Genomic DNA, 27,708 nt, shown 5'->3' on the forward strand with positions numbered 1-27,708 from the left:
GCACATCGAGTTTCTCAGCTTGTGCTTCACAGGCAAACGTGTGGAGGAGCGTGGAAGTGAATGTCTGTATTTTAAATATCTCAGCTATTCCAGCTAAATATTTTATACAGCTTGTTCCCTTATATTAGGAACCTCCTTGTGCAAGAAATTTGCATGCACCAAAAATAAACATTTATGGCTTATATCTATAACTTGTGTGATAATACAAAATAGCAAATGCTGAAGCACTTGCTCTGAGGATTCTGAGCAGATGCAGAGAGGAGGAATTTTGTCCCTCCAGCCTGCGAGAGAACCTCTGACAGCTTATCTGGAAGGAAATTAAATTAGCCAGATAATTGGACAGAGCAGCAATGGAAAAAAGCAAGTGCTGCTTTCAAAGAGCATCTGATGGCTGCGAGAGGAGCTGCAGCAGTGTCAGAGGCAGCCACAGGTGCCACAGGTCACCCAGCTGGTCCCTCTGCTGCCCAGAGAGCTGCCCTGGCTCCCTGTGGCACCTCTGGGGACAGCCACGGTGCCCAGGGGCTGCCCGGGGTCACCTGGGGACGGCTGGCCAAGGAAAGCACAGGGCTCAGGCCAGCAGAGGGCTGGAGGTGTCTGGAGCTGGTGCCACCCTGGAATTGCCTGGCCTTGGACAGAGCTGGGATGTGCAGAAGTGACCCTGCGAGGGCAGGGAGGTTTGCAGCGAGCTCTGGGCACCCCAGCTCTGTGCACCCCAGCTCTGTGTGTCCCAGCTCTGTGCACCCCAGCTCTGTGCACCCCAGCTCTGTGCACCCCAGCTCTGAGCACCCCAGCTCTGTGCACCCCAGCTTTGGGCACCCCAGCTCTGTGTGCCCCAGCTCTGGGTGTCCCAGCTCTGTGCAGCCCAGCACCGTGCCCAGGGCAGCATTGCCCTGCCACCTCCATCCCCACTGACAGCTCAGTCACAGCGGGGCCTGCCTGGATTTCAGGCACAGCCAGGGGGAAGAGTTCCAGAAATCCCATTATCAGTCCTCAGAACTGTCTCACATCTCTTGTCTGCCATTCCTGTTTGTGATCATGGCTCTAAAATAAGGTACACATCACTAAAAGAGACAAAGTGCAGCACGAGTAATGTACATCCTCCACTTCCATTATTAAAATAATGGCTTTTCCCTCTCTCATGGGCTGAGCACTTGGCTTTTTTTGAGCTAGAAATAATTCTTCATCTGTCACTTCTTCCAAAAAACAAACAAAAAAAAATCAAAAAAAAAAAAAAAAAAAAAAAGGGAAAGGAAAAAGAGCAAGCCTTCATTTCATTGCTCCCCCTCGCCACTGCACTGCTAAATTGACTGACACACAATCTTGGCATTTTCGGGTATTCAGAGCCAGGCTCTGGCTGCTGTTGTAAATCATATTTCTCCACACTTATTGCATTTTATTCATTTTATACATGACCAGAGATTAGAGTTCAAATGAAACAGATTTTGCTATCCTTCTTATATTCCAAACGTCACCAGTCTAGAAATCTTTAATTTTACTCACTTCAACTGTTGAATAATTCAATGTAAAAGGAGAAAAAAGCAGCCCTGCAAGCCTCAGCTGGGAATTTGGAGGAGACTCCCGTGAGCCCCGGGGCTGTGTCTCTGCAGGGTGTGGGCACTGCCCGTCCCACTCGGGCTCTCCTGCCCACCCATCCATCTGCAGTCCTGCCAGGATGAACCCCAGGTATTTCGGCCCCGGCTGTGCCCCTGACACGGGCAGAGATCCCCACAGAAGGTTCAGCTTCAGCACATTTTCTGTCCTTTCACTGCAGTGCTGCCTCCCCTGAGCCACCATGGGAATGTTTGATTCCTGTCCAGCCAGTCTGGCCCACTTGGAGGGCTCTCCCTGAGATCAAAGTGCTCTTTTCAGAGACACCCCAGTTAATAAATCCCCTTTGCCTCCCCCTGCTCCAGCAACTGAACATCCTCCATCTCCTGACATGCCAGGCTCACAAAACCTCACCCCAGACCTGCCCCCATCCGGGGGTCACTGCTGGCACCAGCTGGGGACGTTTCTGCCAAACTCACCCAACTTCCTCTTGGTTTGGCACCCCAGGGTGCTCATTTCTGGGAGCAGGTACTTCGTGTGCAGCCTGTGCCCCTCTGTGACATCCACATTCTCTGGGCAGAGACACAATTCTGTCTCTCAGGAGAAGCACAGAGAGAAGAAGAGGAAACAATCTTTATTCTGCTCCTTTGTTTTGCCCATGTGGAATGTGGTGTGGGGATTGTTCACCTGCAGTGATGGCTGGGCTGGATTCTGGTGAAGTTCTTTGGGGTCAGTGAGCAGAGATTGTTCACCTGCAGTGATGGCTGGGCTGGATTCTGGTGAAGTTCTTTGGGGTCAGTGACCAACAGGACCCAGCTGTGGCTCGGGTTCTCAGCAGAGTCAGGGGTTTGAGTTAATTAGGTAAGTAAGTAAGAAGTAAGTATGTAGAATAGTATAGCATCTCTTTAAATATTAAATAACATATTTAATAGTATAAAAATTGTATTTTTTAAATAGTATATTAGTATAATATAGTATAGTTTTAACAAAGCTATCCTTCAATATAAAAAATAAATAGTATAAAAAATAGTATCTCTTTCAATAGTATATGAATGTAATATAGCATAGTTTTAAAAAAGCTATCCTTCAGCCTCCTGTTCTGGAGCAGACAGCATCATTTCTTCCCTGAGCCGGGGTTCCCCACATCTTACTACCCAGCCCCGGCTGTGGTCACCTCAGCTCCCCCAGTGCTACAAATCCCAACAAGTCAGCTGCAATCTTTCAATGTCACTGAAGTCTGCCCAGCCTTATATTGAGAATCTACTCCATATATTTGCATACAAAGTAAGATCTAATTCTGCTTGGAGACCTTCAGGGGAATTTGAAGTGCAAGGCAGTGTCAGTGCAGGAGGGGGAGAGGGAAAGGATGATCCTGCACTTATTACTTCTCTTTAAAGACCTTGGAGTAAGCACTGGCAATAAAGAACACTGACAAATATACATATATGAAGCAAGCCATTTTTCCAGTGACTTTTGAAATGATAATGTAATCATTAGTTAAACCAGAGCATTTACATATTGCTACTTAGAAAAAACTTGTTAAGGCTGGACATGTCCTCTGGCACCACAGTGCTGGGTACTGAGCTGGGGGCCTAAAGGCTGCAGTCCCATACCCAGAGCAGCCAGCAGTTCAGCTGTTCCAATAACTGGGTTATTGATTCATTTCTGTATTTATTAGCATGCCCAGAGCAGCTGGGGCTGCCCTGGATCCCTGGCAGTGCCCAAGGCCAGGTTGGACACTGGGGCTGAGCACCTGGGACAGTGGGAGCTGTGCCTGCAGTGGCAGGGTGGCACTGGGTGGGATTTAGGCTCCCTCTCAACTCAAACCATTCCATGAAAATGATTTCATTTTCTGAAAGGTGAGAGTGAACAGCTGAAAGAATGGAACATTCCTGGCTAAGGCAGCAAAGCCTTTGCTCCTGACCAGCCATCCCTAACAGTTCAAAGCCTGGCACAAGGAAAAGAACTCCTGGCATTAAAGGAAAGCAATTTAAACATCAAAACAATAAAAAAGGAATGGTTGGAGACGGGGTGTGGGTGGCAGCTGAAGCCCCACACGGGCTGGACCCACACATGGCTGCTCAGGTGCCCCTGCAAGAACGATGCCAACAGCTCAGCCTCAAGCTCTGCCAGCAGTCAGCAGCACCCCTCGGTGAAAATGCCCTTCACGAGGCTCTGTGCCACATCCAGATCAGTGCCATGCCAACTCTGTGCCACATCAGCTCTGTGCCAAATCCAGCTCTGTGCCACATCAGCTCTGTGCCACATCCAGCTCAGTGCCACAGCAGCTCTGTGCCACATCCAGCTCAGTGCCACAGCAGCTCCGTGCCACAGCAGCTCCGTGCCATGCCAGCTCCTATGCCAGCTCCGTGCCATGCCAGCTCCCATGCCAGCTCCGTGCCATGCCAGCTCCGTGCCATGCCAGCTCCGTGCCATGCCAGCTCCGTGCCATGCCAGCTCCCATGCCAGCTCCGTGCCATGCCAGTTCCGTGCCGTGCCAGCTCCCATGCCAGCTCCGTGCCAGCTCAGTGCCACGCCAGCTCGGTGCCAGCCCCTCTGCCCTTTCCCCTCCTCTGGCGCATCCCACGGAGCGGCCCGGGCAGGAGAGGCGCCGGGAGCGGGGCAGGCTCGGGACGATGCCCGGGCCCCGGAGCTGTTCCTGCCCCGTTGTTTATCCTTCCGAGCGGTGCCAGCTCTGATGCCATGAGGTCCCTGATGGAGCCAGCCCATTCCCGGTGCCACCCGAGTGGCACAATGTGAGCGCCGTTGCCGTGGCAATGCCCAGCGCATCCCAATTCCGCCCGCTCCGCGCTCCGCCGCACGCACATGATCGGCCATTGTTATGCTAAACCGGGAATGGGTAATCCCACAAAATACAAGATCATTTAGGTGCTCATTTAAATGAGATTTAATTACCAAAAGCCTATCGTTTTAGGGCCTGCCAAATTCCAGGCGTTCCAGGACCCCCCGTATCTTTGGGAGGTACCCGTGCGCATCAACGCTAAGCCAGAGCATCAGGGAAGCGCTTCTGTCTTAATTACCTAACACTGCCTTTTTATTGCGAGAATAAACCACATCCCCGGCTCAGATCCACCGCTGCGGTGACAATTTCCAGCGGTACCCAAAGCGTTCTGCAGGGCGGCCTGACGGGCGGGTCCCGTCCCCACCGAGCGGGTCCCGTCCCCACCGAGCGGGTCCCGTCCCCACCGAGGTGATCCCGTCCCCACCGAGGTGATCCCCTCCCCACCGAGGTGATCCCCTCCCCACCGAGGCGATCCCCTCCCCACCGCAGCTCCCACTCCCCATTGCCATCTCCGAATCACCTCCCCACGCTGGGGGGGACCCTGAGTGGGACAGGCAGACCCCGAGGTAACCCCATATTCACTCCAGTCCTTCAGAGCTCCCTGTGAGCTGCTTCCTTTGGGGTGCTCAGGCTGAGAGCAATGTGGGGAGCAAAAGCCGAGTTTTATGCCCAAATCAGCTCACAATTTAACTCGCCCGTGGCACACGAGTCTGTAGCTGATCAGGTAAGTTTGAGGAGGATGGAAAAGCAGAGCCTGGCTGGTTATTGGTGCCTCGGCACTGTGACCCTTCCCCAAAGCCCTTTGCTGCCCTATTGCACGGCAGAGCTGCAGCAGCTGCAGCCCCTGATGCTGCGGGACGGAGCCTCCAGGAGCCTGAGGACATAAACTGGGTTTGGGATGGCCTGTGCCAGTGCTGGCACCGTGAGCATCGAGCTGGGGCTCTGAGCCGGGCTGGGACAGAGCATCGAGCTGGGCTGGGATAGAGCATCGAGCTGGGCTGGGATAGAGCATCCACCGAGCTGGGATGGGATATGGCATCGAGCTGGGCTGGGATAGAGAGCATCGAGCCAGGCTGGGATAGAGCATCCATCGAGCTGGGCTGGCTGGGGTTCTGCTCCAAGCTGGGCTGGGCTGGGACAGAGAGCATTGAGCAGGGAGCATTTGAGCCAGGCTGGGATAGAGAGCATCGAGCCAGGGTTCTGCTCTGAGCCGAGCTAAGCTGAACTGAACCCAGCCCAGCTGAGCTGAGCCGCTCTGCAGGGACCTGACCCAGTCCGTGCTGTGCTGGTACCTGACCCAGTCTGTGCTGTGCTGGGACCTGACCCGGTCCGTGCTGTTTTAGGACCTGACCCAGTCCGTGCTGTTTTGGGCATCACCTCCTGAGCCCGAGGCCACAGACTGGGCTCCGGGCAGCCCCTGACCCAGCAGGACACACAGCCAGGCCAGGCTGGGCTGGGCTGTGCCCCGGAAAATGCTGATCAGAGCCAGGCCAGACTGGGCTGGGTCTGCTCTGCACCCCTGGGGACATCTGCAGGCCGGACCTCCCTTCCTTATCTCCAGTCGCTATCAGAGTTCATCTTCCAGTCAATAAAACCTGCTAAAGCAACATTGATTCCCAAGTTCTGGAGAATCAAATCACTTGACTTCCTTGGTCCTCCAATTAAGGCACCAGAATAAATCTTAACTACTCCCTAATACCAGTTTCCACAAGACTTTCTTCAGCTCTAATCACGTTTAAGCACCTTGGCTAAAGGAATTGATTTCCATTGCTTTTCCTTCCCAGCACCGAGGAGAGTCTGCAGAGCTTCCAGTGCATCTCCTCTCCAGCTCGCTGCTGAATTACTGCTGCCAGCTCCCTTGTGGAGCAGGATCTGCTCCCCTCTAAAAAGAGCTCTCTTGTCTGCAAATGGCATTTAATTATCTCCATTAAACATTGCAGGCTGCTCTGATGCTGGAGATGTAAATCAGAGGGAACAAGAGGAAGATGAGAGCCTATTGTTCATCGCATGTTTTGTTCTCCTACTCCCTCTGCACTCTGTTAAATAAGTGTCTCCAGAGGTAAGGCCAACGCGGAGCTTGTGAACACTCGAGTTATTCAATTTACAGCACACACATTATTTTGCACTGGTGAAACCGTGAGACTCGGGCTGGGCAGGGCCAAACCTCAGCTTCCCCTGCTGTGGCAGAGGCAGTTAAAGACTGAATGGATGGTGTTTAATGAGCAATTAACGGCGCAAGAAAAGCTGTTACTGCAGAAATATAAACACTCCCCAAATCACTTTTGACATGGTAGGGTTGGGATGCAAATTTTTTGCTTTAGTCTCCAAGAATTTATTGTTGTTTCTCTTTAACCTTCTGCCTCAAAGACAAAACGTGAGGCAATTTCTATGACTGAGCATGATGGTTTCTATTTATATTATTATTACATGCCTGCTTAAACCACTTAAAACAACAAATAAATCCTGCCAGTCAGTATTTTTGCATCCATCTCTTACGTATATTCCTTTTGCTTTGCACTGGATTGGCCTTGCTAGACTGGAGATGCTCTTTGCAGAGCAGCTCCTTTCTCCCCCTGCAAAGGCAGCTGTGCTCAGCCCTGCTGTGCCCAAGGAGCTGATGTGTGTGGCACAGCATCTCCCACAGCTCCCTGCAGGACCCACAGAGCAGAGGAGAGCTTTGCTGTGTGGAGAGGAGATTCCCTTCCCAGTGCCTCCAGCTGGGCATTTTTACTGATTCTGGAGGAAACTTCTGGCTGAAGGAGGGTAGGTTTGGGTTAGATATCAAGAAGAAATTCCTCCTGGGAGGGTGGGCAGCCCTGGCACAGGTGCCCAGAGCAGCCCTGGATCCCTGGCAGTACCCAAGGCCGGGCTGGACACTGGGGCTGGAGCACCTGGGACAGTGGGAGGTGTCCCTGCATGGCAGGGTGGCACTGGGTGGGCTTTGAGGCCCTTCCAACCCAACCATGAATATTCCACGAATTGCTGACTCCAAGGCTGAATGTCCTCTGCGCCCACACTGGTTTGGACAGGACAGTGCCCTGGCAGTGCCCCTGGGAGGTCGCTCTCTGTCACACACATCCCACCAGCTCTCCAAGCAAGACTTCCCCTGGCCCCTCCTGCTCCTCTCCTGGCAGTTTTCCTGCTCCTTCCATTTGTTCCTGTTGATTCCAAAACAAAGAGAAGGAAAAGGATGCTCCTTCTGCAGGGGCTGCTCCTTCTGGGGCCCTTTGCAGGCTGCCACTCACAGGAGAGGACAGAAGTGCTCAGGGACCAATTCCTGCTGCTGAAAGCCCTGATCCAACCAAACCTTGACTCCAGCATCCACATCCATCCATTTTCAGCAAGAACACCTACATAACTCCTGTTGTGCCAAGGGAGCCCTCCACAAAGGCTTGGCCTTGCTGCTGCTGAGCTCAGAATCAGCTGCCATTGTTTGTGCCACAAATACAGATCGTGTTTGTACAGCAGCGGGGCAGAGCCGGGCTGTGCTCTGCTCTCAATCGGGCTCCAGGATGCTCTGCAGGGGGATGAACTCTGCTCCAACAAAGCAGCAGCAAGGGGAGCCAAGGCTTTCTGCAGCCAAACTCGCCCTGAGCTCCATCCCAGCCCCAGCAGAGCCCCTGTCCTCTGGCTGCCCTGCAGGGACAGTCCTGCAGGGACTGGCACAGGGACGTGCTCTATTCCTCTGGGAAATGGGTTTTCCTTCCCACAGACCCCTGTAGCTGTGACCATGTTAGTTTAACCCTTCCTTCCTTCCGTGACCCAATTCTCCTTTCCTGAGCAGGAGTCTGGGTAAGGCTCTGCTCTTCCTTGTCTGCTCCCTTTCCCTCTTTCTCCCCTGGAACCCTTGGAGAATAAACGTCTGGGACCACATCAGGGGTTAGAGCCTCTTCTGGAACCTCTTGCCTTGCCCTGAAACATCCCCCAAAGCCCTCTCAGATCTGGGCTAGTCTCGTAGCTCGGGGGGCTGTGGGGGTAGGTGCTTCAGGAGTGAGCCCCGACACCCCCCTGTGCCCTCCAGTGGGGCTCTCCCCAAAAACACACACTGCCAGACAATCAGGGCTGCAGGGACGTGCCAGTCCCCCTGGGAAGCCACATCACCTTTGTGACACACTTACCTTAAGCCTTGCATAGGCAGGAAATTCAAAATATCCATTAAAATCATAGAGTCACCTCTGGGATCGCCCAATCCCAGCACCACCCCAGCAGCACCACCACGTTCACCCCACATCCCCTCCTGAAGTGCCACATCCACACTTGGGACACTCCCAAGGACGATTCCTGTGGAAATCCATGAGCACAAAGTGCACAGAGATTCAAACAAACTGAGCCTCCCCTGTCTGCAGCGACTTATTCTGCCACTGATTCCTTCTTCACTAACTTGAAGAGCTGTTCTGTAACTCCACAGCCACAGTTCCTGTGGGTGGCTGCCCAGAGTTAATCCCAGCCCAGTGTTAATCCCAGCCCAGTGGTAATCCCAGCCCAGAGTTAATCCCAGCCCAGTGGTAATCCCAGCCCAGAGTTAATCCCAGCCCAGTGTTAATCCCAAGGCAGGGTTTTGCAAGGCTTCCCTTGGCTGCCTCAAGAATTCAGCAGAATTCTTGGAGAAAAGCGCCCGGCCCCGCCCGGCAGCGTGGCATGGTCGATGCAGGAGCTCTGCTGGGGAAATTATCTTGTCAGCCCAGCGAGTTTGACATTCAGAGATATCACAAGGCAAGCAAAGAGAAAAGTTTCATCAACACAGTAATTACTGCCCTGGACTCCACGGAGCCGCAATTATTTCCCGGTGAGGGGCTGTCAGTCTGTGCTGCAGATAAAAACTGTTGATAGGGCTGCCAGGGGCCCGTGCAGAGTTGGCTTTTCAGATGTAAAACCCTCCTGGCAATGCTACATTTTCAAAACAAAAAAAAATAGGAACAAAAAAAGTATGTGTCAACACTGTGCATTAAACACCCACACGTTTTTTTCCTTTCAAAATTGTGTTGCTTTTTAGCCAGAGGCAGTTAAGTAACACCAGAGATTCCAGGGGCTGGGTGGTCTCTTTGGGTCCCTCCCAGCTGAGGATATTCTGTGATTTTCACCTCTGTAATGCCCTCTCCTTTCTGCGTTCCATTTCTGTTCCTGTCTTCCAAATAATTTCTTTTTTTCTGTCTCCTGGGAATGGAAAAGGCTGGAATTATCACAGCAAAGAGATCCCTCAGTGCCAACATCAGCCATCAAAGCAGCCCCCAGGGGCTCCAAAGGGCCCTGTGACAGAGCAGCACCGCAGGGACAGGGCTGAAGTGCCCGGGCACAGATCCTGCAGTGCCCGGGGAGAGATCCTGCAGCTCCTGGGCACAGATCCTGCAGCTCCTGGGCACAGATCCTGCAGTGCCCGGGCACAGATCCTGCAGTGCCCGGGCAGAGATCCTGCAGTGCCTGGGCACAGATCCTGCAGTGCCCGGGCACAGATCCTGCAGTGCCCAGGGAGAGATCCTGCAGTGCCAGGGCACAGATCCTGCAGTGCCTGGGCACAGATCCTGCTGCAGGAGCTGGCATTTCACCCAAGGGGTTCTGGTTCATCACCTGCCAGCTGTGCCAGCTCTGCTTGGCTGTGCCAGCCCTGCCAGCTCTGCTGGTGGCACTGCTGCCGGGGGCAGCCCCCCTCCCCAGGCAATTTCGTGGAACACGGCTGTGGCCCCGGGCTCTGCCTGCTCGCTGTTGCAATTAGATTTTACTACAAAAGCAGATATTAACATGAAAGGAGCATTACAATGCAGCAAATGTGATAAAGCCGAGCAGCGCTCCGTGTACCTCCTGCTTCTGCTCTTTCAAGAATCCTAATCACCGTTAATTTATGGTCTTCTGAGGAGGATCTAATTACTCCAGTCAGGCCTTATTTCACTCCGAGTGCGCACGTGTGTTCTTCCCTGCCTTGGAATACCTGCCTTGACTGCAGACAGACACAGACCTGCATTTTCTGCAGCCTGCAGCCTCCATTCCTGGCTGAGCTTGGGTGGGAGAGCCCCAGACAGGATCCAAAGGCAGGAATTTCCTTCCCAGGGAAGCCCTGACCTGGGAATACAGCACTGAGGGTAATCTATTTATTACAAAAATGTCCTTGTTTTGTCAGCACAGCATCTGAAGGGCAGAGGTGGGCTCCTTCCCCACCATCCCTGCCGTGTCCAGCTCTGTTGCCAAATCCCCCCTTCCCTCTGCTGCCAAATCCCCCCTTCCCTCTGCTGCCAAATCCCCCTTCTCTCCAGTGCCAGATCCCCCCTTCTCTCTGCTGCCAGATCCCCCTTCTCTCCAGTGCCAAATCCCCCTTCTCTCTGCTGTCAAGTCCCCTCCTCTCCCCAGTGCCAAACCCCTCCTCTCTCTGCTGCAGCTCAGTGCCAGGCTGTGGGGCACCCACAGATCCCAGGTGCCCAGGTTTAGGCACCAGCCTTTCCTTGCTGTTCTTCTTTCTCTCTTCCAGCCTTGGTGGCTGAGGGAGCTGTGGCAGAGCTGCTGGTGACTCCTGAGTGAACACTGGGAACCAGCCCAGCAGGAATTTCTGTATTTCCTGGGATGTTCTCTCTTCCAGGAGCCTCAGAGGCCACAACAACTCAGCCCAGCCAGGAATTTCTGTATTTCCTGGGATGTTCTCTCTTCCAGGAGCCTCAGAGGCCACAACAACCCAGCCAGGAATTTCTGTATAACTCCTGGTCGGGGTTAAACACCCGCAGCAGTGACACCTTCAAAACCTCTCCCTGTGGCTGGGGCCGGACTGTCACAGCCTCCCTTCCCCTGGGGAGGCCAAGTGAGTGCAGAAGGCAATAAAGGAAATCTTACTGAGAACTTCACCCAGGAGCTGTGCTTAAAATTTTTGTTTAGTTCTGCAGAAATTGGAATTGAAACTCTACAGAAACTCAAATGTTTTCACAAGGGTTTTGATACACTTTTCAGCAGTGTTGTGCTACAACCTGATAAAAACCTAAGCCAGGATCACTTTAATCACTTTTGTAGTGAAGGTCACCAGCCTTCCAAAAATTCCACTGGTAATTTCACTTCCAGATTTCAATGAACACCTAATTTCTCCTCAGTTAAAATGTGGAACTCCAGTACCCCACACAAGTGGATTTTCTTGAATAGCCTGGAGGTCTGAAGTCACTGAGGTGAAGCTGCTCCTCAGCTCAGGCTTGACTCAGGACAGCTCTAATTGACCCCTAAATTCCAGGGTGTTCTCAGGGATACAATTGAGGCTGGATAAAATTAAGAAATTCGGCATCTGAACATGCAATAATAATAATAATGAAGTGGTGGGTGAAGTGAAAGTGCATCAATGAGAAATTGCTGTTAGCAGAATCCTCCTTTAAACAGAAATTATAAAAAGAATTAAACAAAAGCTGCAATCCCCACTGAGAGAGAGCCCCAGATCATGGCAGACCCGGGCACATTCCCTGGGAGCCTCAAAGCCTGGTTTTCTGCACAATCCAACAGTGTGAAACTCCAACAAATGTTGCATTAAATCCCTCATAACTCCCAAATCCACATATGCAGAGTTGCTATAGCAACTGTCAGCCCAAGCCTTCCCAGGGGAGAAAATAAAAGTGTGCCCTACCTGGCTAATTGGTATTTGTGTTACAGAGAATTGAAGGGTAACTTAGTTCCACCAAAAAATAGAACAGAGAGTGAAGTGCTCCTGTGCTAATGTGACATTATTTAATCTGAACAAGGACCCATTTTGCATGTGCCTTCAAATTATAGTATTTATGGAACACTCAACACAATAAGTAAAAGTGTTGCTGCCAAATATGCCTGACTTGCCCTGCTTATTGATTTGAATAAAAGGGGCATTGAAAAAAAATAGAGAAACAAGAAGGAAGGTGGAAGAGCTGATGGGATTAGAGACTTCAAATTTCATTACAAAACCTACAACCCCCCCACCCAAAACCCCAACAGTTTACAACTGAAAGTTCATCCAAAAATAAGCTGATGGAAGGTGACAGCTCTTTTCCCTATTCCAGCTTTTCCCTGTTTCTCATCACTGCAGGAAGAATAAAGGTCCCAGGCAGGACAAGCACACTGCCTGAACAACAGTCACCCCTCACTCAGAGGCACAATTAGAACTTTTTTAACTTGGAAAAAGCCCCGAAGATCACTCAAGAGAAGAATCCCACTGGCAGGATGTATTTCAGGAGCACACTGACAGTTCTCACTGCCTTGTACACACATCCAGCAATGCTTTTTTTTTTTAATCCTAGCACAATTACTAAATAAAAGCAATCAGAGCTCTGAGGCAGCAGAACCTCTATGAAACATGGAGATACAACAATGACATCCCACATCCAAGGGTCCCATGTCCTGCATCACCAGACAGAGCCCAGGAATCACAGCTGAGCCAGGAATCACAGCCAGCCACGTGTTCCCTCCACTTCTGATGTGGACAAAGAAACAGGCTGAGTGAACTCAAGCTGTAAAAAGGTCTGAAATCTGCTTTTACCACGTGCCACCTCCCCTGTGCCTCGTGGCTCATCTCCATCCTGGGGAAACTTGGATTTCTGGCCTTCCTCCACCTGCTGCATCAGCTCCTGCTTGAATTATTTACCTTTTATGAATGACCTGCAGCACACTGCTAGGGGTTTGGTTGGTTTTGTTGTTGGAGGTGTTATTCTCTACCCTGAACAAGGCAGGTGTTTACAATATGCCTTCTACCTAAGAACATTATGCTTGTATTTATTGATAAAATAAAATAAATCCATCCACTGAAACCCACAGTGTTATATATAACCCCATTGCTCAGTTTAAAAGATCATGCTGCATGAGATTTTTCAGCAGGTGCAATTTCCATTTCAGCACAGCCGTGCCTGGCTAAGCTAAGCACAATATTTTCCAGAGGAAATATCTGACAGGAAATCAGTGGCAAGCACCAGAAAGCACAATCCCTGCACCCCCACCCAAAAGGAGTGCCAGGAAAGGAAGAAAAGCAGCAAAGCTCCTGCAGCACAGCTCTGGGCAGGGCAGGAGGGGGAAAACCCCAGGAGCAGGGCCAGCACTGGGGCTTGGCACTGAGCTCTGGTCCCACAGCCCTGCAGGGACACAGGGACAGGGACACAGGGACAGCTCCTGGGGCTTGGCACCAAGCTCTGGTCCCAGAGGCACAGGTGCCCACCCGAGTAGTTTTTTACGGTTTTCTCTCTTACATCTTGCATTCAAAGTGATTTAGTTAGGAGACGCCTCTTTGTGGATAGTATGACAGCTAATTCCCACTTATCCTACCATAAAGAAACAATTGAAATGGATGCAACAATAAAACTAATGGCTAACGTGATCGCTATCGATCATTTGCCAGTTTTTAAATGAATGGCCCACAAGCTAAAGGGAAAGGAAAATGGTGCCACAGATTGCCCGTGAGTCGGGAGCAAGCTGACCGAAGAGCTCAGCTGGAAATCCACGGAAAGCTGAGCACACACGTGGTTCCAGCCACGCTGAATCCTGGCCACCTGTGCACTCTCACCTACCTTTTCGGCTGACTGGGCAGTGCCAAAAAATATTGGAATGAAGGCAAGCCATACTATACAGGTAGTGTACATAGTGAATCCAATGGGTTTGGCTTCATTAAAATTCTCTGGGACCCCCCGAGTCTTGATGGCATAGACAGTGCACGTCACCATGAGCAGAATGCTATAACCCAAGGAACAAATGATCTGTAGATCCGTAATGTCACACTTGAGAACTCCTCTGGCCTGGTCGGGGTTCATAGTTTTCTGCTCATCATAATCTATGATGATGTTGGGGGGGTCAACCGCAAACCAAATGAAGACCCCGAGCAGCTGGACGGATATGAGGCTGGAGGTGATGGCCAGCTGCGAGGTGGGGCTGATCAGCCGCGGCGCCGTCACCGACTTCTTGCCCTGCTCGAAGATGCGGTAGATGCGGTTGGTCTTGGTCAGCAGGGCCGCGTAGCTGATGCACATGCCCAGCCCCAGGAAGATCCTGCGGAAGGAGCAGACGGCCACGTCGGGCTTGGCGATCATCAGGAAAGTGATGATGTAGCACAGGAAGATGCCGGTCAGCAGCACGTAGCTGAGCTCGCGGCCCGAGGCCCGCACGATCGGCGTGTCGTTGTAGCGGATGAACGTGGCCACCACGAAGATGGTGGCCACGATGCCCAGCATGGCCAGGAAGACGGGGATGACGGCCCAGGGCGAGTGCCACTCCAGCTTGATGATGGGGATGGAGCGGCAGCCGGTGCGGTTCTCGTTGGGCCGCTCGTTGTAGGAGCACAGCAGGCAGGTGACCTCGTCGGCCTGGTACTGGTACCCGTCACACAGCTCGCAGTGCCAGCAGCACGGCATCCCCTTCACCATCTTCTTCCTCTCGCCCGGCCGGCACGGCTGGCTGCACACCGAGGGGGGCACGGCGCGCACCCCTCCACCCCACTGCATCTCCTCGATCTGGGGACAGGACACAAACGGGTTCGGGGTTAGGGCTGCTTTGGGGATGGTTTAGGGCTGGTTTAAGGCTGGCTTAGGGCTGATTTTGGGCTGTTTTAGGGCTGATTTCGGGCTGTTTTAGGGCTGGCTGCACACCAAGGAGGGCATGGAATGCACGGCCCTGCCCCACTGCATCTCCTCGGTCTGGGGGACAGGGACACAAACGGGCTCAGGGTTAGGGCTGGCTTAGGGCTGGTTTAGGGCTGGTTTAGAGCTGGTTTAGGGCTGGTTTAGAGCTGGTTTAGGGCTGGTTTAGGACTGGCTGCACACCGAGGCAGGCATGGAATGCACAGCCCTGCCCCACTGCATCTCCTCGGTCTGGGGGACAGGCACACAAACGGGCTCAGGGTTAGGTCTGGCTTAGGGCTGGTTTAAGGCTGGTTTAAGGCTGATTTAGGGCTGGCTGCACACCAAGGAGGGCATGGAATGCACAGCCCTGCCCCACTGCATCTCCTCAGTCTGGGGGACAGGCACACAAACGAGCTCAGGGTTAGGGCTGGCAGGCACAGACATGAGCTGGGAAGGAAGGAAGGGACTTGGGGGAGCCCCAGCACACAAACCCCGAGAGGACAAACTTCCCACGGGGCACAGTCCTGGCACAACAGCCTGGGGCTGCTGTGTGGGGCTCTGGTCCCTCCTGTGCTCGCTGCCTCAGTTTCTCATTTCTGGTTGTCCTTAAGTCTGATGGAATGGCATAGAGGCCCTGATAAACCACAGAGTGAGAGGCTGTTTTTTATGGGAATTAGTGAGAACATTGCAAACCTTGAGGGCAGGCAGGATTTCCATTTGCAAGGCTGCTCTCCACAAACCTTGGGGCTTCTTACCAGGACAGAACAGAGATCTCCCTTCTTGAACTGCTACTGACCAGGGAGGATTTGAAATGAGGTGGGAATGTGTTTTCTATAGGGATCAGTGAGAAGGGAGGAAGGTCTGCCTTACAAGCCACGTGAGAAACACGAAGGACAAAGAAAATGGTCATCACTGAAAACCACAGTAATTAGACATTCCATTTCAAAGGCACATTCAGCTTTTGAAATGCCACAGGTGCTTCTGGGAATGCAAATGATAAATGATTATATGAAACACAAGGAAAGTCTCACTTACTCTGCAGTCTGGAGAATCCTGAACTCCCAGGTATGAGACAAAGGCTGCCAAGCTCTGTGGACTCACAAATCATTTCAAACTATGCCCGACTAAAGCCACTCACCAAGAACAGGAAGGTTCAGCACTGGAGCCCCAGTGAAGCAGCCCAGACTGGAGCCTGGGAAGGCATTCCCAGCACCACTTCCCAGCCCAGCAGCCCCTCAGTGGCTCCAGCAGCTGCTCTGGGTGTGTGTGTCTTTTCCAAACATAAAACCCGAAGTGAACCAGCAGTGCCACAGCCTGAGCTCCACCTGGGCAAGGCAGGGCCAGGACACAGCAGCCCCCTCCTGGTAGATTTGGGATTTGGGAATTATGTTCTCCCTGCTCCCACACATCCCCCAGCCCTGGAATGCCTCCAGCAAGAGGAACTGGATCTGCTCACAATATATATTCTCATGATGTTCTCTACAGAACAAACATTAACAAGAAATGCTTAGTCTGTCTCATAAGGCCTAATGTAATTGTTCATTTTAATGAATAAAGTAACCCAGTATCTGTGTATAATTCAAACATTGCTGCTTTGCTTCCCTCTGCCACAAACATTTCCATAATAAGCCATTTGTTCTGAACTTAATTGTTTCGCGCAATGTTTGATTAAAATAAAAATCAGTACCAAAATAATTACATTAATGGTAATTAACCTACTCAGGGAAGAAAATAGCCACGTTCCCTGCTAGCACTTCCATAATGATGGTGCCATTAATTACACGGACACGCAGAGCCAGCGGCGAGGACTGGGTGCAGATTTATTGCCACCTCCAGACTGCAGCTCCTAACTCAGCACTTCAAACATTTGTGTATATTCCACTTTGCAGACAGCAATATTTGCATGACTTAGCTCTTCAGGCTCGGCTATTAATGTCTTGTAATTACTTTTTAAATCCAGGGATTTACCATGATAATGGTTTTAAGCTAAGAATATGTCAATAACACATCCTCAGCAGAGTCCTCTGCAAAATATCAACTGAAATCCCTTCAAGAGATAAGAGTGATGATAAGTCAGAGTGGCAGAGAGGATGCAGAGCTGGCCCAGACTCGGTGCTCACCCCACACTGGAGCTGCTTTTCATTTCCCTGCCTGCAGACACTGCTGGGGAAGCCTTGCCCAGCCCTGAGCCTGCAAGGGCTGGAGGGAACCAAACCCCACCAGTCTGACCTGTGCCAAACCCCACCAGTCTGACCTGTGCCAAACCCCACCAGTTCAAACCCCACCAATTCTGGCCTGTGCCAAATCCCACTGGTTCTGACCTGTGCCAAACCCCACCAGTCTGACCTGTACCAAACCCCACCAGGTCTGACCTGTACCAAACCCCACCAGGTCTGACCTGTGCCAAACCCCACCAGGTCTGACCTGTGCCAAACCCCACCAGTCTGACCTGTGCCAAACCCCATTGGTTCTGGCCTGTGCCAAACCCCTCCAGTCTGACCTGTGCCAAACCCCACCAGTTCTGGCCTGTGCCAAACCCCATTGGTTCTGGCCTGTGCCAAACCCCTCCAGTCTGACCTGTGCCAAACCCCATTGGTTCTGACCTGTGCCAAACCCCACCAGTTCAATCCCCACCGGTTCTGGCCTGTGCCAAACCCCCCCTGCACGAGCAGAGCAGCCCACACAGCCCTGCACATCTGGATATACCATACCCATGTGAAATCCACAGCCTGGGTAGCACAGAGCTCCCAGGGACCCCAAACCCCTCTGAGGCAGGCCTGTCCCTGCTGGCAGTGCCTCTCCTGCATCCACAGCTGTCACAGAGGTCTCTGCTGTCCCCCCTCCTGCCCTGAGCATCCCGAGCCCACCGGAGCTCTGCAGCCCAGCCCTGCAGCTGCTTTTGCTCTCCCCTGGCTGTGTGACCCCAACAAAGCAATTCTCAAACCTCCTTTATTCCCCTTTCATTTCTGCTCTTCCTTTGTCTTTCCTTTAGCATTTGTCACCATTTCCAGCAGCCCCACCTGCCCTGCCCCAGAGAGTTCTCTGAGCACTCAGAGCACCATCTTTAATGAGCTCCAAGGGCCATTTGTTCTACATTAAAGCAAGGACATTTCCAGCACGCCACTGAGCAGACAAAAATGCTTAATCCACAGTTTTTGCAAAAATGCTTATTATTATACATTTCTGTTGACACACAATAAAATGGAAAATTAATTATTCTAATGCCTTTATATCTGCCTACAGCTTTGTGTTGTCTTCTTGCTAATGGAAGGGGGTGGACCATGCATCTTCAATATTCATCCTGCAGCCCCTGCACAATATTTTTTTAATTAAAAAAAGAGCATGTGCTTCCAAATGTGCATTTATAACACACAGCTCTTGTCTCTTTAAATTGATCGATTAGGGCAAAACTATCTTCTGAAAGCAAAGTTAATCCAAGGCAACTTTTTGTGGTCCCAGTCTGGAAGGGCAGAGACGAGAGGGACCCCAGCTCGTGTGAGTAATTTGGAGAGCATTCCCCCCCGAGTGCCTGCCAGCCCAGAAACCCTGGCATTTATTTATCCTCCTAATTCCCCAGCTGATTCAAGGACCAGCCTCTTCCAGTCACATTATCTGCTGCTGGTTTTCCCCTCCTGAAGCCTCAGCATCAGTGATTTCCTCAGTACATCTCCTGTGCCAGGCAGAGCAACACAGGGCAGGGAAGGAGGATGAGAGAAACACAAAATTCCGAGGGAAATTCAGCACCCAGCTCATTTAGACCCTAATTATATTGCTGCAGTGATATTAATAATACTAATAATATCAAATCATCCCGCTCAGGTTATGCTCAGTCAGTTGGGCCCCAAAAGAACCGGAGCTGTACGCAGGAAATTAAGAATGGCTGGTGGCACTGCACACTGCCAGGGCAGCAGCTGCTCCCAGGGCAGGGAATTTTCTCCCCTCTGACAAACCCTGCCCTGGGGAGCTGGGACTCACCCAGCTCAGGGGCACCACGAGCTCCCGGCCTGCCCCACCCCTTCCAGCTGCATTTCTGGGAGGAAAAGGCCAAAATCTGGTCTTGCAAAGGGAGGCTGAAGCCTGTACAACCCTTCCCCAGCCAGGCAAATACAGGCCCTGCTACAGCAGGGTGCAATCCCTGAAATTCCCTGGAATTAGCACTGGGGAGCAGCTGCTGGGTGCTGCTGCTCAGGCAGCCCCAGATGCCCCGGCCAGGTAAAGGTGGGACTGCCCAGAAAACAAAGATGCTCCATGGGAATCATCCAGCAGCACTCGCACTAAATGTACACTTCAGTTTAGTGGAACAAAAAACCAAATAAATGAGGAAAACAAAGCAAAGAAAGGCTTCCTCTGGACCCTGTGCAGCAGTTTATTCAGGGCCATTATTGTCCATCATGTGAACAATTAGCTGGGGACACATGAAATTCCACATTATACATCTGATGTCACAGTCCTGCCGCCAGCCACAGCCTTTCCTTCAGAAATCAGCATTCGGGGGCATTTAAATAGTGATTATTTCTGACCCACTCAGTACATGAACCTGTCAGGAACCTCTGTGCTTTGCTGAAATGCTGGAAACTCCGAGGGCTGCTCACATGGGCCTGATGTGAGCAGAGCTTTCCATCACCCTTGGTGGGATTTCTCTCTCCTCCCTAAAGCAAACAGGCACAACACGACACATCTGTCATCATTTCTGCTCCGCCACCCTCGGCACTGGCGTCGGGATGGGACCAAAATTTCATTTTGCAAAACACAGCTGGGTCATGTTTGGGATCTACAGAAGCAGCTCTGAGCCAGCAGTTCCCAGAGCTGTTCATACAGCGTGTTAGAGGAGTTTATTGCAAATTTGATCAACACAAATGGAGACAAAGCAGCGAGTTTTGGCTGCTGTTAATTGCCACCAGACTCTGGGCACCACTGGCAGGTGCCAGCCCCTGATGTGCCACTGAAACCTGGGGCAGGTGAAGCCCCGAGCTGCAGTCCTGCTGAGGTCTCACCACTCCCAGGGCCAGGAGAGTCAGCAGCCACCTCCTCCCACAGAGACAAACACGAGCAGGTGAGAAGGGGGAGCCCAAGGAGAGGAGCAGCACAGGTGCCCCAGTGCCCTGGCCTCTCCAGACACAAACCCACGCTGCTGGCTGCTCCTCCCGGCCAGAAATCACTCCCACCCTGCCAGGGAGAGGGCACAGGGGGCTTTGATCCGGAGGCACAAAGCCAATCATTATTCTGCTGATATTCTTGGACTCTGCTCTGTGCAGTGCCCACAGCACTGCCCACCCGTGCCCATGTCCCTTCAGAGGGCAGACAGACACAGACAGACAGACAGACAGAGGATAATATCTCCACCCAGCCTCCCTGCCAGGGCAGGGACAGACACAGACATGAACCATTTGCTGCCACCTCCACGGCCCTGGGGATGAGCCCCAGAGGTGCCACAGGGATGCTCCTGGAGGAGCTGTGGGGGCCCTGCTGGGCTGGAACCAGGCGGAAGAGGGGTGGGAATATTGCAGAACTCAGCTGAGGGGGAAGAGGGGTGGAAATATTGCAGAACTCAGCTGAAGGAGCTGTCAGTGGGTCTGGCTGGGAGCCTGAGCCCCTGCTGGGTTAGCTGGGTGGCACTGAGACACCCTGTGCTGCTGAGGGTGCTGTACCCACCTTGTCCCTGAGGAGCCGTGCCAGCAGCACCGCTCTGGTGCTCTGCACAGCTGGGGGAGCTTCTCCAAACACAACAAAGCACATCTGTCACTGCAGAGCCTCTCCCCGCATTCAGGTATTAAATAAAGGATATTGCACCCTCAATAACACACAAACTGACGTTGTTACTCCTGCCAAAAGCAACCAAACACGTTCATTAGCCATAAAATATCCCAGCAAAGCGTTTGCTCTTGCATATATTTGCTGACAAAACCACATTAGCCTCGCAAAAAGGCTTTACAGAGGATGTGTAGGCACAGAACCAGCACCTCTTTGGAAGAGCAGGTGATTTATTTTTTAACTCCCATTTCTTACATAACTCATTCTCAGAGTGTGTCTGCCCACAGGCCCGTGGGCACGGAAGGGAACAACACAAGACAAAGCAAAACCTCAAGTCAAGTCTTCTGCTACACCAATTTTTTGCCATTATAGCTTTTATGAGCCCCTTACACTCCAGTTTTCTCGTCTTTAGCACACGTGTAATCCATCTCAGACTCCCTCAGCCTGCTTTTGTATCCCCACACTTTTCCCTGTGGCATTCCCAGACCTGCAGCAGGACCCCAGCGTGTTGTGCCTTGCCAGAGCTGTTGTTACTGCCTGGGCCTGGTCAATCACAGAGGAAATGCCATTTCACCTCTTCAGTTCCGAGCCTGGGGTAAGATTTAACCATTGCCCTGCTGCTGTGCTGCAGCACAAACCTGCAAGGGCAGCGTGCCCTGGCTGGGAGAGCTGCAGCCCCTTCCTGTGGCCAGCAGCCCTGCCCAGCCCAGGTGGGTCCCATCAGGGGTTCTGAGCTGTGCCCTTGTCTGATCAATCCCTTCCAGCAGCCAAAAGCACCAAACCCAGCTGATCAATGCCTTCCAGCAGCCAAAAGCACCAAACCCATCTGCTCAATCCCTTCCAGCAGCCAAAAGCACCAAACCCAGCTGATCAATCCCTTCCAGCAGCCAAAAGCACCAAACCCACCTGATCAATCCCTTCCAGCAGCCAAAAGCACCAAACCCATCTGCTCAATCCCTTCCAGCAGCCAAAAACACCAAACCCAGCTGCAGTCCCAGAGCCCCCAGTCGGGGGTGACCCCAGTCACCGGCTGCAGGTGCAGAGTGTCCCTCACAGTGCCAAAGCAGGAACTCCATCTACTCTGTACACATTCTGCTCCAAAGGGAAAACCCAAGCCCCAGCAACAAGCCCAAGAAAACAAAACCCTCGCAAACAGAAATCAAATTGAACATGTTATTTTAGAAAAATACCATCTGTTGGCAGAATATTCCTGAGCAACAAACATCACTGAAGAGGTGCTTGGATCCAATTCCAATTCAAATATTTTATCAAAAAAAGGCAGGTACAGCCAGGTCTCTTGCCAGCAGGTTAGACAGATAATTACTCTCTTCAGCAGCTCACTATTCATAACATTTATTTCCAAATTCCCTAACAGAGATGTTTATGGCATGTAAATTGATTAGTCTGAGCCCAAACATTCAGGAGGTGTTGAAGTGAGCAGGTTCCACATAAATTGCACAGAGGATTACAGAGTTACTCAATGTACTTCTGTTTGTGGGGAAAAAAGGATTGCAGGGTGGAAGCTGCATCCCGTGTCCCTGACCGTGGTGTCCTGTCCCTGTCCCTGTCCCTGTCCCTGTCCTGCCAGCAAAGGCTCCCCCTGCTCCGGGGCCAGCACTGACCCCAGCTCACCCCATCCCCAAACCCTGAGCCTGTTGCTGCTTCCAAGCAAGGTTTTATTTCTCACTCTGCTCCCCAAGCAAAGAGCAGTGCCAGCTCCTTGCCCAGGGAGAGGGAATTGTGCAGGAGCCCACGCCACCTCCTCGGGGCTTGGTGAGGGGAGCTGGGTCCATGAACAGCTGTGTCCATGGAACCACACTGATAATCATCAGTAATTATCAATACCATTCACCTCCAAGCACTCGTCTGCAGTGCCCTTACCTGTGGGGTGTGAGAGCTGCAGTGCCCTTACCTGTGGGTGTGAGCAGAGCTGCAGTGCCCTTACCTGTGGGTGTGAGCAGAGCTGCAGTGCCCTTACCTGTGGGGTGTGAGAGCTGCAGTGCCCTTACCTGTGGGCTGGGAGAGCTGCAGTGCCCTTACCTGTGGGTGTGAGCAGAGCTGCAGTGCCCTTACCTGTGGGCTGGGAGAGCTGCAGTGCTCTTACCTGTGGGGTGTGAGCTGCAGTGCCCTTACCTGTGGGCTGGGAGAGCCCTTTACCTGTGGGGTGTGAGAAGAGCTTTTCCCATTCCAGGGAATGCAGACCGGGGCTGACCCAGCCTGCCCAGAGTGTCAGAGCTCCGGGGAACAGCACCACAGCACAGCTGCCAGCCCCAAACCAGCCCCTGCACCCCTGCCCTTCCCCTCGTGCAGTTTGAGAAATAAATCTGGGGAAAATCCCCTGAAGGGTCATTGCCACAATAATGACTGAAGACAAATCGCATCCTCTGCTAGTTTTCCCTGGGATGCATTTAATAGAATTTATTTTGGTTATTTCCGGGAATCCGCGACTTCTCTAGACTCCACAATTGTCTTTATTATTGCAAGAAATAATCAAATAATACAAAAGGGACTATCTTAGATATATATTTGTGTGAGAAACTGGGACACTTGAGTGATTAGAAGGGAAGTTAGTGAGAAAATCTCAACTACTGCTATGACCCTGTGGCCAGGAGGCTACGAGGGTGAGCAAAGAGGTCTTTTTATGGAAACATTTAGCACAACAACAGGAATACAAATCAAGCTCCATTAATTTAGCTTTAAATTTTAATGGACCAGGATGTGCAGTTTACATAAAGAAGGATTTGCTTGATAAAATATTAATATTTTTTGCTAAAAGAACCGAAAAGTGCAAGTTAATATAGGTTTCTTTATATAGAACATCAGAAGCTGAAAAGCCCTGAAAGAGCAAATCAAACACAGAAAATATAAACGAGCCAAAATTCAAGGAGAATAAAATATTGTTTGTGATCAGCCTGCAGGAGTGGACCCTCGGTGACCCACATTATTTACCTGATTTAGCAAAAACCATGAAATCATTAAAAATAGAAATAGTTGTGCCTTTGGTTGCACGCAGGGGATGGCTGTGACCCCTGAGGGCAGCCCATGGCTTGTGTCCCAGGCACAGGGGCTGGGGCAGCCCGGGTGTCCCCACAGGTCACAGGGCAGCGTGTGACACCGGGGCCAGAGAGAGCCTGGGCTGGGAGCACCCCTGGGTCACCATGGGGCACTGTGGGGCCACCCTGGGTCACCTCCTGGGTCACCATGGGGCACTGTGGGGTCACCCCTGGGTCACCTCCTGGGTCACCCCCTTGGGTTATCCCCTGGGAGCACCCCTGGGTCACCATGGGGCACTGTGGGGCCACCCTGGGTCACTTGGGGTCACCATGGGGCACTGTGGGGTCACCCCTGGGTCACCTCCTGGGTCACCCCCTTGGGTTATTCCCAGGGTCACCCCTGGGTCACCTCCTGGGTCACCATGGGGCACTGTGGGGTCACCCCTGGGTCACTTGGGGTCACCCCCTTGGGTTATCCCCAGGGTCACCCCTGGGTCACCATGGGGCACTGTGGGGTCACCCCTGGGTCACTTGGGGTCACCCTCCATGCTGGCCCCCGGGTCCCCCCAGTGTGTCCTGGCCACCTCTGGAGGGGTGTCATGGCTGGGCCGTGTCACAGAGCCTGTCCTGTCCCCTTCCAAAGGAGATGTGGCAGCAGAGCCCCAGAAGGAGCCCCAGAAGGAGCCCCAGCACCCCCAGAGTTCCCAGTGCTGCTGGGGTGCGCAGGCTGGCGGAGGGATGCAACCCTTCCTCCACAGCCATTTCCCCTCAGAACACCTCGCTCTGCCTCAGCCCGTGGCTGACGAGCCCATGTTGCAGCATTTTTCAGAGAAAGAGGACATGAGTTATGAGATTTGAGCTACTCCAGTCCAGGCCTCGGATTTGGGCCTGGTGAGGCCTTCAAGCCTCTGACGCAGTTAGAAATTCAGAGTTTGTGGCACAGATAGAAATTCAGAGCTTGTGGCGCAGATAGAAATTGTATTAAGGTGTGATGGGGAGCACTGGGCTGTCTGGGTGTGAATTAGTATAGGTTTATAGTGTAAGGTTCAGGCCATCTTAAGGAAAAGGTAAACAATGTTAGCTTGCCAATCAGAGCGCCTTTGTTTTTGTAAACTATGTAGAAGCTTATATAAACTACCATCTTATCTCGAATAAACAGAGAACGTTTGATTAACCACATTGGTTCAGACCTGCGTTTGTCTTGTCCAGCTTCCCGTTTTTCTGAGATTCCCTGGCTTTTAGCCCAGATGACCCAAAAAGGGCCTTGAAAAGGGCGTCAGGAAGGCTCCGCAGGGAGCCAGGCACAGACCTGGCACACTTCTCCAGGAGCAAAGTGCACAGCCAAGCAGGATCCTGCACCCAGCCAGGCACAGGCCAGCCTGGAGGGTGAGGCTGACACCGCCTCCAGCCTCCCACCCACCACTTCTGGGTTTTTTCCTGAGAAACATCAAAGTGTGTTTGAGCTCCTGAGTGCCTGTTTTCCTTTAGGCACCATCCCACAAAGGCCACCTCACCCACACGATCAAAAGCACCACTGGAGAAGTGACTCACTCCAAAAACATCTCATTCCAGCTTTCCAACTACAAGAAAAACCGAAAAGCATCTGCAAGCGAAAGCCCAGCGGTTTCAAACTACAACAAATCACAGCTTCATTTCTCAAGCTGGCAGCTGGGGACTGCAGACACGCAGGAGTGATAAAATTTGCATGAGCACCTCAGGTCCCTGCTGGTCTGAGGAGCTTCGGCTCTCTGGGTACAGGGGGAAGGCTGCGGGGCAGAGGAGGGGAGACAAAGTGCAGAGCCCATCTGTGGAGCTGTGAGGAACAGCAACACCCCACCAAGTGCCCACGGGAGAGGGAGCAGGAGCAGGGGGACTCACATTGAGCTGCAGGTCGTCTGTCCACTGGCCCACCAGGCGGTAGCCGGGCGTGCTGGTGTTGCTGCTGTGGTACTGGAAGATGTCGTAGCGCCCCGGGGCGTCCCCGTTCCTGTTGAACATCACTGGAGTGGCAGCACTGCCTGGGGAAGGAAACAAGACAAAATCCAACCAGCCAGCATCAAACCTTCAGCCAGTCTTTCATCACCAGTCTTTCACCTGAGCTTTCACACTGGAAACACGTTCCAGGCCAAGGTTGTCCATGCTGCAGCTACCCAGAGCGGGCACTCGGGATGCTGCCATCACCCATCCCTGCCCCACACACCCATCCCTGCCCCACACACCCAGCCCTGCCCCACACACCCATCCCTGCCCCACACACCCATCCCTGCCCCACACACACATCCCTGCCCCACACACCCAGCCCTGCCCTGCCTGCTGCCTGGAACAAACACAGCCTGCCCAGGCGAGCCTCACCTCACCCTACCCTGCCCACGGCCAGAAATGTCAGAAGGCTTTTCCTCCTGCCCTGCAGCAGAACCACTCCTGTGCATGCAGCCTCTAAGGGCTGCCTCCCCCCAGAAAATGGCCCATCTGCTCCTGAGAGGGGCTGCTGTCACAAGTCAGCATCCACTGGCATCCAGAAATAGCCTCCTCCTTCTCCTCCTCCTCCACAACATGTTCCATTCCCGGCATCGTGGGCAGGAGAGGCCAGAGCACCCTTTGGGAAGAGCTCTCCCTGAGCACTCCCTGATCCCGGAAGAGCACTCCTTGAGCACTGCCTGATTTGGGAAGAGCATTCCCTGTGCACTCCCTGATGTGGGAAGAGCACTCCCTGAGCACTCCCTGATTTGGGAAAAGCACTCTCTGTGCACTCCCTGATTTGGGAAGAGCTCTCCCTGTGCACTCCCTGATCCCAGAAAAGCACTCCTTGAGCACTGCCTGATTTGGGAAGAGCTCTCCCTGTGCACTCCCTGATTTGGGAAGAACACTCCCTGAGCACTCCCTGATCCGGGCTCTGTGGCACTGCCACAGGAGTGTGGTGGCAGACCCAGAGCAGGACCCTGAATTAATTGATTGACCGTGCACTCCAGTGACCAACACGGGCACGGGCAGGGCCCCTGCATGCTGGCATGGCCGGAGCTGCCCCGACACCTGAGCTCAGGTGAGCTCCCAGCAGGAGAACCCAAAGCACTGCCTCGTTTCCTGAGCTCCAGCAGCGACCTTCCAGGCTGACATTTATTTCCAGACATATTGAAATAGGTTTCAGTAGGGCAGAGTAATATTGTGTCAAGATTGAAGATTATGACAATCCTCCAGCATATCTATATTCAAAGCTTCCTCCTCCTGTGTAACTTTTTTCCCCTAAAGCAATGAAAAATCTCTCCTGTTGTAGCACTGAACTTTAAGATTATCGTTTTCTTCATGAGTCCCATTCTTCATTGAAATCCAGGGAGTGAAAAAAAAGATTTGAAGGAGTGAATTAGCATAGTCTCCATTCCAGCCCTGGTAAATTGTTTCCTGTCTCTCCTACAATCCTCTGAGATCAGATACAAATTCAGTTCAAAGGCTGGTACAGGAAATCTCCCACTGAAATCTCTCCTCGCTGGTTCCTAGTGAGCACCAGGCAGATATTTAATTGTCATTACAGATTCATGCAGCCAGAATACATTTGAGTGGAAACACTTAGAGTCAATCAGAAGCAATGGCTGTAATTCCCTGGCTCCTCAGGAAAGGCAGCAAAGTGCTAAATGGGATTTGGCTGATCACGACTCTTAGGGCTGCTTGGGGTGAGTTGGGCTCAGCTTTGTCAGGGCTGACAAGAACAGGACATCTGGAACGGCAGGAGCTGGGCTGGGGTCCCAAAATTCAAGAGACACACACGGGAAGGGGCAGGGCTGCTGTCGGGAGGCAGGTAGAGGATGGACACCCCAAAGGCAGTGCTGGGACAGACCCTCAGGGGACACAGCCAGAACACAGCACAGCCCCCCAGGGGAACAGCACCCAACCCCAGAAAAGGCATTGAAAGTGGCCTGGGGTGCCTGTGGCTCCAGCAGGGCTGCACAGCACCGTGGGCTGGGCACTGCAGGGACAGAACCTCAGAATTACAGGGTCACAGGATCACAGAATCACAGGATCACAGAATTCCTGAATCACAGAGCCACAGCATCACAGAGTCACAGAATCACAGAACCACAGGATCACAGAATCA

The 27,708-nt window shown here is 52.4% G+C and overlaps 1 protein-coding gene across 4 annotated transcripts in view; it reads right to left on the bottom strand.

The window, feature by feature from the left end:
- The window catches only part of GRM7 (glutamate metabotropic receptor 7), a 170,902-nt gene that overhangs the window by 25,746 nt on the left and 117,448 nt on the right, over positions 1–27,708 (bottom strand). For all 4 annotated transcript variants that reach the window (XM_072935077.1, XM_072935076.1, XM_072935075.1 and 1 more), the window contains 2 exons: positions 25,500–25,639; positions 13,834–14,769 (listed from right to left, as the gene is read on the bottom strand). In XM_072935077.1, coding sequence (XP_072791178.1) covers positions 13,834–14,769; positions 25,500–25,639 — 1,076 coding nt within the window. The remainder of the gene's footprint in view (positions 1–13,833; positions 14,770–25,499; positions 25,640–27,708) is intronic.

Source organism: Taeniopygia guttata, chromosome 12, assembly GCF_048771995.1.
Source record: "Taeniopygia guttata chromosome 12, bTaeGut7.mat, whole genome shotgun sequence".
Taxonomy (NCBI): domain Eukaryota; kingdom Metazoa; phylum Chordata; class Aves; order Passeriformes; family Estrildidae; genus Taeniopygia; species Taeniopygia guttata.